This window comes from Marmota monax, unplaced genomic scaffold (genome assembly GCF_021218885.2).
Source record: "Marmota monax isolate L192 unplaced genomic scaffold, Marmota_monax_Labrador192_F-V1.1 WCK01_AAM20220418_F8-fsc00051, whole genome shotgun sequence".
NCBI classification, from domain to species: Eukaryota; Metazoa; Chordata; class Mammalia; order Rodentia; family Sciuridae; genus Marmota; species Marmota monax.
Window position 1 is genome coordinate 1021293 of NW_026695202.1, and position 13503 is coordinate 1034795.

At 34.1% G+C, this 13503-nt stretch overlaps 1 protein-coding gene across 2 annotated transcripts in view; it reads right to left on the bottom strand.

Moving 5' to 3' along the window:
- Positions 1-203: 203 nt before the first annotated feature.
- The window catches only part of Washc3 (WASH complex subunit 3), a 42145-nt gene continuing 28845 nt past the window's right edge, over positions 204-13503 (bottom strand). For both annotated transcript variants that reach the window (XM_046429432.2, XM_046429431.2), the window contains exons 6-7: positions 9531-9595; positions 204-449 (exon numbers count right to left, since the gene is read on the bottom strand). In XM_046429432.2, the coding sequence (XP_046285388.1) occupies positions 365-449; positions 9531-9595 (150 nt within the window). In that variant the 3' untranslated portion in view covers positions 204-364. The remainder of the gene's footprint in view (positions 450-9530; positions 9596-13503) is intronic.

The window sequence follows — 13503 nt, forward strand, 5'->3', positions numbered from 1 at the left end:
ATATTATCTTCTATCAGAAATTTCTTTAACAATTTTTAGAATAAAAATGTATATAACTTTCCATGCTAAAATATTCACATTAACTTCATTCTATAATGCTCACTGCATTCCTGGAATAGCTTACCTTCATTTTAAAACACTAGTTGCAATTTAGGTCATTCTATTTTTGATTTCAGAACCCTTATTTTGGTAACAAGACATACTTGCAGGTTATAAATGCTTTATTTTTTTTTTTTTAACATGAAAAAGCTTGGTGGTAAATATGTGGCTATTTGATGTTTTCTATGATGAAGAGAGTCAGACTCTCTCATAGAATGTAAACGTACCCTTACACATGTATATGTAATTTTTATCAAAATTCAGCTTAGTCACTGAAAGAAGACTCGCTATCTGAACTTTCTTCTACAGTCCTTTCACTTTCACCATCAGGCACTGGAGCATCTGGCCTTCTGAAAGAGAAGAAGGAAAACAATTTTTAAAGGTTTTTTCCAATTGAAGAGAAGCACTTACAAACTGTAAATTAGGTTCATCTTAGTCTACGGAGGCTAATAAATCTGCCAACTCTGTGTCCTTAAATGAGGGAGCCTCCTGCACTATAACAGCATGATTCTCTCTGGCTTCTGCGCTCCATGGGGATTAAGTGCTATTCCTGTAAGGCCACGGCTCTATTTTCTCTTGCCAGCCCTTACATAGTGTGCTACTTCAGCAGTTTCTGCTTCTCATTACCATGGAGACCCAACTATAGACAGAGATGTGATCTGTAGAAGCTGTCATGACCAATGCTAAATCCCTGCCACCTCAAGTGTACATGAGGCACAGAGAAAGGAAAGCTAGAAGTGGAGAGGAAAGGAAAGTCTTCATGTTCAGGAAAGTTGCAGGGAGAAACTTAGAAGAGAGTTCAAGAAAGGCCATGAAGAAAGGTAGGCAGTATGGAAATTTTATGGGGAAGAAAAGTGCCTGGTCAAATGAGGTTCTTAATATTTGTTGGATATTTTCACTTACAAGTTGTAACTCTAGAGAATGAACATAAAAAGTGTTAGTGGGTAAAAAATACCATTTCACAGAGTCCCTGGGCAGACAGAATGGTTAAACTAACTTTGTAGGGGTGTGCTATAAGAAACCAAAGTGAAACTTTATTATTGCTATTAAAGCAGTCATTTAGATACACCCCACTAGTGTTTGTGCCAACAAATCATTTAATCAATGCAGTAGCACTATTGTTCTTTTCATTCTTATCAAGAAAGTAAATTAAGCAAGAGCAGTATTCTTTTGGGAAAATTAAGATGAAAAGGAAGAATAATATAACTACTATGCCTTAATAATGAAAATCACCAGACTATTTCTGCCTCAGGCTCCTTAATTCTTACTAAAGACTTAGGACACTCAATAAATAGAAACTAATAGTAGTAAAATAAGGAAACATATTGTCTACCAGTTAACTTTTAGTTATCAAAAATAATGGCTTACATAAATTGATATGTTTGGCATGCTAATTAACAGAAGGAAATGGCACTGTTCTCTACCTTCAAATATAAACTCTACTGAAAAATTTTAGGTTATACCTGTAAGGCAACCACATATACCAAATACAGTAACACTTTTAAAACTGATAAAACATTTCCAGGTTTTGACTGATGCTCCATCTGCTAAAATACTAACACAGGACCATTATCTCCATCACTCTTCACAAAAGCAACAAACAACTTTATTAGCAGTGGGCATGAGTATTGGGCACACTTTTCCACGTAAATCAGTCTTTATTATGTGGTTGATTTCTTTCATCTCCACTATGTTAGAGGAAAAAATACTAGAGGGAATTACTTCAAAACTGCATCAAGATTATATTAGTATCTATGACAACTCAAATGAATAAAATAATATATGTAACTCCTTAAAACAGATGCTATTTAAAGGTAAAAGTACAAGGGAGTAAAATTTTAAATTTATTGTGTGTGTAATCATTTACAGATACATTTGATACTGTACTGCATACTAGAGTTAAGAACACAGACTCACTTTTGGGTCAGACTGTCTTGTGTTCAAATCCCAGTCTTGCGACTTACTTGTTGAGCAACTTTGACACAATATCTTTATTTTACATTTATGTGGTGCTGAGGATCAAACCCAGTGCCTCGTGCATGCTACGCAAGCACTCTACCACTGAGCCACAACCCCAGCCCAATATTGTTCTTTTTGACTGGCTTATTTTATTTAGCATTGTGTCCTAAAGGTTCATCCTTATTTTAACACGTGTCAGAATTTCCTTCAAGGCTAAATATTTCATCATCATGTGTATGCCAATTTGTTCATCTACTCATCTGTCAGTGGACACTTCCACCTTTTGGCGACTGTGAATAATTCTGCTATGAACATGGGTGCATAGGTATTTCTATGAGAACTTACTTGTGATCTTTATCCAGAGATCTTGCTTTTGATCTTTACCTAGAAGTAGAATTGCTAGAAGATATAGTAATTCTGGTTTTAATTTTTTGAGAAATCACTATACTGTTTTTGGTCTTTGAATGTGGCTTCTTTCACCAAGCATAATATCTTCAAAGTTCACAAATGTTGTAGGACCTATCAGTATTTCATTGTTAAGTACATTTAGTAGTGTTAATAGCAGCTGCATTATTTTATAGTCCCATGAACAGTGAGTGAGGATTCCAGTGTCTTCATATCCTCACCAACACTTGTTACTTACTATCTGCCCTCATTCATTTAAAAATAAATACAATGCTATTTTGACTTGGAATCACTAGAAGAACACAAAGTGTACACTACTTCTCTTAGGGTACAAAAAAGAGAAAAACTTCAAGAAACCACAAAATCAAATGAGGCGTTACACAGGAAAACATTTTATAAGTTACAAAGTCTTAGACAATGTGAATAAAACTCACAGCAATGCCATCGGTTTTAGCCTAGATATCCATATTTTCAGGGGAAACAGAAATTTAGCTCTTTATATTATGAACTGTTGTATTCTTAACTTGATTCTATGCAATATGTATCTTTCATCTTGTTGTTCGTGGAGAAGTTTTAAGACCAGTTTGAAAAGATTACTACTTTAAACTACTAGCCTAAAATTCAACAATTATTAATCCAAACCCAAAGGAAACACATTTCACTACTGAAATCTAGAAATGAGAACTTTATAATAGTTTCTTACTATTTTAAATATATAAATGAATACTAAAGAAGAGTGTATCAGCAATATAGAGAAAAATATATAAAGTCACAAGTACATTCATGATGCATCCTGGATATTTTAAAAAATTCTCCATCTTTAAAATTACATAAAAACACTGCCTTGGTGTTAACATTTGAACAAGTGTATTTTTATATAATCTAAAGCATCAGGATTATCAATAAGTTTTTAATAAAACCAAAAATTTTAAAAAGCTTATGTTTAAACTCATTACTAAGTCTAAATTATCTTTTAAAAATTAAGTATTTTCAAAGAAATTACTAGGTTGACCTTAATTAAAAATGAGCCAAGCTGGGCATAATGGGGCATGCCTATAATCCCAGTGGCTCAGGAGGCTGAAGCAGGAGGATTGCAAGTTCAAAGCGAGCCTCAGCAACTTAGTGAGGCCCTAAGTAACTCAGTGAGACCTTGTCTTTAAATAAAATACAAAAAAGGGAAGGGGATGTGGCTTAGTGGTTGAGTGCTCCTGGATTCAATACCCAGTACCAGAAAAAAAAAAAAGGGGGGGGGGAGCCAAAATTTAGGAAGGAAAGGAGATAGAAGGAAGGACTAAGTATATACAAATCAGTACATTTTAGCAAATAACACTGTGCACATGCTAATTTTGACACTCATTCTTCTCCCTAATTCCTGCTGCCCTCACCCTTTCCCTACCCACTTTCTTGCTTCAGTCATACAATCCAGGCCTGACCAATCACAGGCATCTTTCTTTGGAGGACAAGGGATTCAAAACAAGAGGACACGTAACTCATGCAGGGCCAATTGCAATGATTCTCTAGAAATGAGATACTGTGTTATGGAAAAGTGACTAGAAATATTAAAGCCTTGCTGAGGGTTCTATTTCCTGGTTTCAGAGATAAGGCTCCGTGATTGGAGAGTCGTGTCTTATTACACCAACGAAGTAAAGCTGGTATGATTAGGGGAAACAGAAGATTCCAGCTAGTCAGCCCTGATGACTCTGAGGCCCTACATCCTGTTCTACACATAGACTTTTTAGCTATGAGCCAATAACTTCCCTTTTTGTTTAAGTTGGTTTCTGAAATCCTGAAAGTGAAGGGAGTCCTCAAACACAAATATTGTTGAATAAATTTTTTTCACTGAAGGAAGATTTATATTTGTGTTTAAAGACAGTCACTTTTAAGGACACAAAACCAAACAACAGTCTTTATTTATGCAGATGAAGAGTTTAAAAATATTTTTCATTTTGTTAAATTTAAAAGAATTGAATTTGGGCTGGGGTTGTGGCTCAGCAAGGTGCTGGGTTTGATCCTCAGCACCACATAAAAATAAATAAATAAAATAAATGTACTTAAAAAAAAGAGTTGAATTTAAAGCAGATTAAGTACCAAAAACCGTGTTAGTAAAACTACTGCTGAGCAGGAGATGGTAGGGAAAGGATGTGGTAATTACCATTCAAATAATTTGTCCATGTGTTTTCAGTTCATACATAAAGTTATAATTTCATATGACACTGTGCTATGTCAGAGCTCTATGCAATGGCAACAGGTAGTCTTAAGGGAAGAGCAAAACACTAAGATTCTTAAACTTAAATTGTATTTACCATATAAAAACCTCTAGGGTTGTCAAAAATTTAACAGTTTTGACTTTGATAATAGCTAGTCTCCCTAATAGGGAGGGAGATTTGCTTCAGCATTACATTTACTCAAAGACACTGTTCCTTTCTGAATGTTCCAAGACACATATATTCTGTTCTTTGTTTTGGTAAGCAGGCTTCTACATCTAGGGAGACAAATAAATGCCAAATATCAAGGAGAAAAAGAGCCAGGTCTTCCAGGTAAGATGGGTTTTTGCTGTTGATCTTGGGATCTTTTACTTCCTGGAGCTAGTTTTACTTCCTCGTCTGCTAGTTACCAACAGACCCAGAATGCTTTTCAACAACTCCTCTTTGCTATTATCTCTCTCTTATGATCAAAGTTTCCAACCAGTAGACAAATAATAACTTTTGGACATTGATTTTAAAAACAAATGTCTTATGTTTTTTGGCTAGTATATGCCAGTCAATTGTTGAGGGCTGGCAATTATATTGAACAGAAAATGCAGTTCAACATAAACAAAAATACATGAAACCAGTAAAAACCTTATTTTTAGAATTGTCCAGTTGTGGAATTGAGATCTGTTCTATTCTCATCCAGTTCAAACTTAAGTCCATTTGGTGACTTTATAGCAGGAGGCAGACAAAGAATATTGGTAGATAAGGAATTCCCTTAGAGAGCAGGACAATCTGCTAGATATGCCAGATAGGCCTTAAAAAAAAAATCATGCTTTTCAATATCCTTTTGTTTAACTCCAATAAATCCCCTCCTGACTCAGTGATAAGCAGGCTGAGGTAGTTACTTTTATTTTTGGCAACCATAAAAGTAGTCATTCCACCATCTGGGAAGACAGTATAAATGTCTTTTGAATAGATATCTCCAGGATAAATGCCAACTGAGCTGGTTCTGTTCAAAGCCTGCAGAGCAACTTGAACTCAATTATATACTTTCTTTAGCCAAATCAATATGCTGCACACTGCACCCTCCCACCAAGATTGTGTGTGACCAGTTGAATTTCAATTTCAGAAGTCTGTTCTTTTCTAAAAAGTTGAAAATACAGATTTTCAGTTTGAGAAAATAGACTATAATTTTAAAAGATAATACTCTGTGTATGTGAAATATGTCTTTGTTGAAAACAAAGCAACTGCAGGATTATAAACAAGTTGTGATTCAAATGCCTGGTGAATCCATTGTTTAGAACTTGCTACAAAGTTCTCCATTAAACCATTCACAAATCACAGCTAACATTTATTGAACATTTACTGCTTATCCAAACTTGTGCTAAGTGCTTACAACATTATTGATCTTAGTTTGAACAATTCTACTAGGGGGTGAATGCTTCTATTTTCCAGTTTGTTGATAAGGAAAGAGGTTAGGCAATCAAAGAGGTTAGGTAATCAATTCCAGGTTATACAGCCATAGAGTGTCAGGAAAGAACCTAAACCTCAGCAAGAGACCATCTCCAAAGCCTGCCTTAGCCTGAGCTTTAAATAGCATGAATTCCATTTCTTGCTGATGGAGCAGATCAGTGGCTAGTCTATTTATCCTAGAGTCATAATAGTAACTTTAGCTCTGAGACACAAATGTTCTGGGACACAGAACAGGATAGGGGAGAAATGGTTTTTTTTTTTTTTTAAGAAAATCTGGGCATTGATTGAAAGAATTTTTAAAGCATGATTTATCCATTCTGTATTTCTGAATGCAAGACTGAAGCAGATTAACCTTTGGACAAAGACCAATTAAAATTTTCCATTTTCTTTCCCTTTAAACTCTTCTGAGTATGATGGTGACAAGGGTATTTTTCACATATCTTTCAATTCAATGGCACTGAAACTAATTTTTATAAGCCGAATAGTAAGTACTAATTCTTAGTTAAAGAAGAACTATCATTATTTTCAATAACAACATTTCATTGGATATTAAACAATAATTAAACAACCAATCAAAAGTATCAAACCAACAATACTTATTTAATAATTATAAGTTATTTTCTTCAGCCTTAAAGACTTTCTAAAACTCTTTGATAGTCACACTTTTCTAGAAAAACTGCCAGGCTTTCTTCCTCTTTATCATGCAAATATTTAGCTTAATTAGTGTATTCTTTTTTTTTTTTTTAAGAGAATTTCAATATTTATTTTTAGTTTTCGGCAGACACAACATCTTTGTATGTGGTGCTGAGGATCGAACCCGGGACGCACGCATGCCAGGAGAGCGCGCTACCGCTTGAGCCACATCCCCAGCCCCTTAATTAGTGTATTCTTTTAGCTTCCAATTTTTTATATATACAAATCCAAAGCAATGTATTTACTGGTCACTATTTATTTCTTTATCAACCTCAGTTTTCCTCTTTGCTCAGTACAGACAGACGTAGGCTATTTCTTCTAACAGTTATGAGTTTGTCTTACTACCTAAAGCTCATAAAATAGAAAGTGTATTTTATAATTTAAAAGAAAACAGAACAATCTTTACTGAAAGTTCTTGGATGAGGCTTATTATGTACCTAAGATTCTAAATAAAAGTGTACTCTCTTCTCAGATGGCACATTTTCTTCTCTTTCATCACCGCTCCCTAACTTTTATGTAAACATGATGCCAAAAGCACCAAAATTCCTCTGTTAACAAGGTGGCTGATTCCACTTATCATATCTAGCTAAATGTAGTTGGAACTGATTTGCCAGTAGTGGTGATAGGTTATAGTGAATCACTCCCACTCCAACCAGTGCCCCTGGTGACCAATGGCATGTACTTCTGAGGTAATGGTCACAAGTTAGGCTGTGGTTGAGAAGCTGCTTTTCTGTAAGACAATGTTAACTGTTACTGGAATTCTACCCTAAAACTTGGCACTATCTCACAACTGATGTTTCTTAACATTTATAGACAATTACATACCCTCAGACTTGCAAAGTAAAATATAAGGGTGGGTTGGGATCCTCCTCCTGGTAGTCACCTATGGACTTCTTAAGGTAGAGATACCTAGTGGACTCTTAAAGGATAACAAATTAGACAGGCCACGGAGAAGAAAGAAAACATTTAAAGATACCAAAAGGGAATAGGAAAATGATACATGCAGATGACTGCAAGTAGTTTGTGATAGGTGCATGAGATAGGCATGGGTGGAAGAGTAGCAAGAGATATAGCTAGAGAAAGAATCTGTGACTTGATGGTGAAAGTATTTGTAGCAATGTTAGTTAGAGGGCAGTGGAGAGTCACAGGCCATCTGCAGCAAGAACAAAGTATGAACAGATCCACTCAGCCTTTGTGGACAGCTTAAAAGAGAACAGGAAAACAAATCAGGAGCTGCTATAATAATTCGGGTGAGAAATGATGAGTCTGAGCAACTCTGGGTATGGAGTTGTGGTCAGATGTAAGAGATACTAAAAATGAGAAAAATCATAGTGATTGATAGAGAGTAAGAAAGAGAGAAAGAGCTACGGTGATTTTCAAGTTGTTAATGTGAATAGCTGGTTGAACTAAAGGGCTATGAAGTAGCTTTAGCTTGGGCAGGGGATGAAATAAAACCAGCAGCCCGTAAAGGGACTGGCTATCCTTCATATGCTGATGCTTGTGAGGTACTGGTTTTCCATTTAATACATTTTCTCCTGAGAAAATAATTTTAAATCATCATTTTAAAGCTTATTTTAGCTCTCTGATATTACAAATTGTTTGCTCTATATTTCCAGAAGCAAAGAAGAGGTCACAATCAATGGTAAATATATTTTTAATTTATAGATTTCTGAAGTACCAAATGGATTAAAGCCAAATTCATAAGCAAATACATGTTACAACCCATCTGCTTTTAAATAGAAACAGTTTCTGTTTAAACAATTTCAAGAACAAATGCCAAATATCCCAGAGATGCTTTAGTTCAAATTACCAAGCCATGCCATGGTACTTGAACCATTTGCTACTTGGAAATACACCAAATATAGATACATGTTAGAAATCTGGTTTTGTAGACCTTAAATTACATATTCTGAAAAACAAAATATGAGAAAAAGATTTTTATGGTGTTTCACCTCCAAAATGCACACATTTTCTTGATGGGCTGAATACCAAGAAAAATTTCTAAGTATACTGATAAGTACTATAGGAAAGCCTGAGTAGCACTGGGCTGAACTAAAACCCCAAACTGCAAAAGACTCTTTACAAGTATCTAGATGCTTACAAAACAGAATAATTTTGAAAAATCCATTAAAATGTATTTTATCAAGGATAAATTATATAGCCAGTTTTCTTGGAAGGAATGAATTATCAAAGTTCCGAGACATGATTTTTTTAGCATTTCTCAAAAAAATATTTTATGAAACTCATACAAATCGGTATCTAGTTTCATAATAACCATTAATGTAAACCTAGGGTAACTTTTTGCTCTACTTATTTCTTAATCTGGCTTAACCTAGGTCAAAAGTAGAATAAATTTCCTACACATAGAAGTCTTAAATGAAGAGCTGGTAGATAATAACTCCCACATCCATGTCCCCCCCAAAAAAAGGAAGGAGGGAGAGAAAAAAAATAAATAACTGTCATCAAATGTTGACTCTTTTGGATACCTAGATTCATGGTTAGTCTATTGAAACTGCTTCTAAAACATGAAAAGGCTGGTATTAGTAGCAGAGAATATTTTCTTTCTTTTTAATATGGCAGAAAAGGAAGGAAGGAAGTTGGTCTTCTCAACTGAAAAACATCATATATGAAAAAAATAGAGAGCTTAAAATATTTCTATTATAATTGACAAATACAGTGTCTTGGCAGTGTATTAGAAGAACCACTTACTCAAGAAGATCTGGATCCAGTCCTTCTGATATCATTTTGTTTCTTATTGCCATCACCGGAACACCCTAAACAAAACATAATAATCCAGTCATTAAAAATGTCTCCGTGCCTCCTTCATTGTGCTTCCACATGCCATCTAAAATAAGATCTTTAGATGCATCATTATTTAAAATAGTCCTATTTGCTTTTGTTAGTCTGTGCACTTGAATAATTTGTAACAAAGTACACATGTAAGCTTATTCATTACTAATTCTGCTGTATAGAAAGCAGAGATAATATTCCCGCACTTATGTAGCCAACAGAAAGAAACACTGATAGGTCAAATGATTAAAACCAACTGAAGTGATACAATGAATACTTACTTAAATATAGGAATAAATGTCTTTTCAAGTAAAAATAAAGATTTCAAAATGTTTTTTAAATATAGTCATACTAATATTGTTCTAATAAGAAAATGATCCAATTCCATTTGGACACCTTAGGAACATAGGTTAAATAGAATTCAAGGACCCCCTGGGTACTTCATTATACATATTCCAAACACCAGTACAAACACAAAGCAATAACAGTTGTATACGTGTATTAAGTTGCAAAAATATTCAGAAAATGTGAATTTCATCATTCAGGTTAAGAATATCAAAACAGTAAGAAAAGGATACAACAGAAATAAACACAAGTTTACTGGAAAAGGAATCTGATTTGATGAATAAACACACTTATTTACAGCTCACCTGATTAAACTCTAAGGGAAACAGTCACAATCAAACCTCCGTTAACTCCCCCTCTTCACACCATTCCCAAAGATAAAGAAACTAACCTGATGTATAAAATTAACGGCCTTGATTATATCACTTCAAGAAGTAGGGTGGATCACTGAAGGGGATCTTGTCCTTATGTGTCTTTATCCCATATGGCAGAAGGAGGAGGTTGAGTTGGGTCCAATGGGAAAAAGCTCAATCACTGCTCTATTGCCATTGCAAACTCTTCCCTTCTGTCTTCCCATGCACAAGCCAGCTGTGCCGTTCAGTTTGGAACTTAAGGTACAGAAGAGGCTCCTTGGGAACTTTGATGCTTTAACCCAATTTCTCAGAGCTGGTGCCTAAAGTTTCTGGGCACTAGCCCAGCTAAGGTTCCTTTGCTTTCTTTTCTAAAAGTCCCTGATGTGTTTTCTGGCCTCTGGGATCCTACAAGGTGGTTAGCAGTGAATTTTCTGTGGTTAGTGGTAGAATTCTGATATCCCAACCTACACTTCAATGTTTAAAACATCATGTGGCAGCACAATGATAATAGAGACCTGCATAATGGGCAATGTGAGATTCAGGGCAAGCCAGATTACTGGAGGACCAAATAAAGAATCACTGAGGTGATCTTTAAGTTATTATCCTGAAGATAGGTTAGTAGTTTGCTTCAAATGAAAAACACAAAAACTTAGAAATACACTAATTTTTATTTGTCATACATAATAAGCTTGTCTAAAATATTTTTAAAGAACAAGTAAATATCCTCACAGTTACTCCTCTTGTCCAAAATGCAAATTTTACATTTCCAAATAAAATCTGACTTAAGTCCAGACAAGCACATGCAGAAACATGGAAGCCAACTATATTATGAATTCAATACAAATATATTTCTTGTTTTCAAAAAAATTATTAATGTGTAATTACACAGTAGTGGGTTTCATTGTGGCATATTTGTATAAGCACATAACAAGTTGATTGATTTTAGTCCCCAGATATTTCTTATAGAAATGTTATAGATCTTCCTAAATCAGGTCAGATTATCATTAATGATGATCCTTGGGTTTTAAATCAGAAAATTTTATTTCAAAAATTTCTTATTTACCTTTAAACTGTCCAGAAAAGGCATTTATAAGAAGAACCATAATTGTTGATTTGGGCTGAGGAGGAAGAAAAGTCCCTGTGCTCTCTTAAAGTTTGTGAGGTTAAATGAGGCTGGCAAACAAAGGCTTTCTTTCAAGATTACAAGTCACTCAGAAGATATCTTCTCATGAGGGGGAGAGCAAAGGCAAGGCAGCCATCTGAAGAACCATTTATATATTTATCTTCATAGCTACTGTGTTTTATATTATGAATTAGTAAAATTTAACCTATTAAGATTCAAATAACAATGGATGCTTAAATGCATTCTAAGTACTGGATAGAATTTAAATAGCATCAACATCAAATCCTCTTCAAAACCATACCCCTAAAAGTACTCTTGTTCCACAAGACAACTTTATGATATTCTGAAAAGTGAATTATGTTTGGAAGACAAAGAAGATAGAAGATAAAACTCTGGACCTTCAGTAACAAAGTTTTAAGGATAAATGGAAGATTAGAAAAGAAAAAGCCTACTTTGCTTAGCAGTATGCAATGTGAATAAACTCTTTACATTCGGAATAAAATAAGCAAGATATTAAACAAGCACCAATTTTTAAATATATCACCTAGAACCAAGACTTAACTTTAGATTTAAAACAAAATTTACTTAATAACAAACTTAATTTAAGTTTAATAATAGAGGAGAAAGCTAACTCCTTAAATGACAAAGAATTTAACTAGATAATTAAATGTTATCCAACTATTTAGGATACCAGGGAAAGTTAGAATCTTGGAACATTTCATAAAAAGAAAAAACACTAAAATACTAAGGAGATAAAAGGGGAAAAAAATGGAGGTAATGTCATACTTCTTTAAAAAAAAAGCTCTCTCAGCTTCTATTAATTATGGTTTGATGGTATACGGGCTTTCTATAAACCCAATTTTGTGATTTACTTATTATAATTAGAATAATCCACAGGACATCATTGGAAAGGTTAGACAAATAAGTTACAAAGCTGAGAAAACAGAAGGGAAAAGAAATGAGGTTGAAAAAGAAATTCCTGAAATACAGCAAAGAAAGTATGTATGGGGTGGAGGAGAGGGGAGATAGTGGCAGAAAGAGAGTAATGGAGAATAGTGATGTTAGTGAAATTAGTAGAATTAGAATTATCTTAACATAGTTTAACATTAGTAGAATTAGATTTATCTTAACATTAGTTTCATGGAATTGGTCATAGTAAAAGGATATCCATATTCTAATCTTAGCTTCTTGGAACTGGTTACAGTACAAGAGTATAGATAAACCCAAAATTCAGGAAGTCTTCATCATTTCTATATAGGTAAAGGAAAATACATATGACTTCTAATATTTTATCCTATGAAAGACATATTATCACACTTTTGTACAAATCTCACAAAACATGATAAAAAAGAATAATTTGGCCTGGGTTCCAAAGGATGCATTCCAAAGGGATTTGCTGTAATGTTTCCAGTGATGTTGCTTAGAAAATTGGTTGTTTTTCTATATTCTTCCTTAGACGTCAAGTAACAAAGTCTGGTTTGTTAAACATCAAAAATAAGTGTCCAATTTCTAATCACCAAGAGACAAAGCTACTGGTGGTCTAAGGAGGACATGAGAGACCTCAAAACTAAAGTCTACTGAACTGTGGGATTTTTTTTGGCAAGTGATAATGGCAGTTTGTCCAACATAAGTAATGAAGAAGAGAGAAGGCAGCCATAAGTCTGATGTTCCAAAAAATCACGTCTGTATTTGCGTCACTGGAGAAAGTGTATAAAGAAGCCACACTAATGAAATTATGATGGCAGCACTAATGGTTAAATACTAGTTTCTTATATCACAAAAACTGTCTGGAGGTTTAAATCCCTGCCAATATTTATATATATTTGTTGCTGGGTTAATGAAAGCCAAGCTACTAAGTCTCTTTATAAACCAGGTTGAAATTTTCATGAAGTTTTACATTAGAAGAAAGGAAAGTTACTATTAAGTTTAACAGATATAAATGACTTTGTGTTTTTTAAAATAAAAAAATGTTCTTTGTATTTTAGCTTTTCCTCTCATTTTATGAGTTTGAATCACAACAATTCAGTTAGGAAAGAGGGAAAATATGAAGTTTCTTTTTCTACCTAGAACA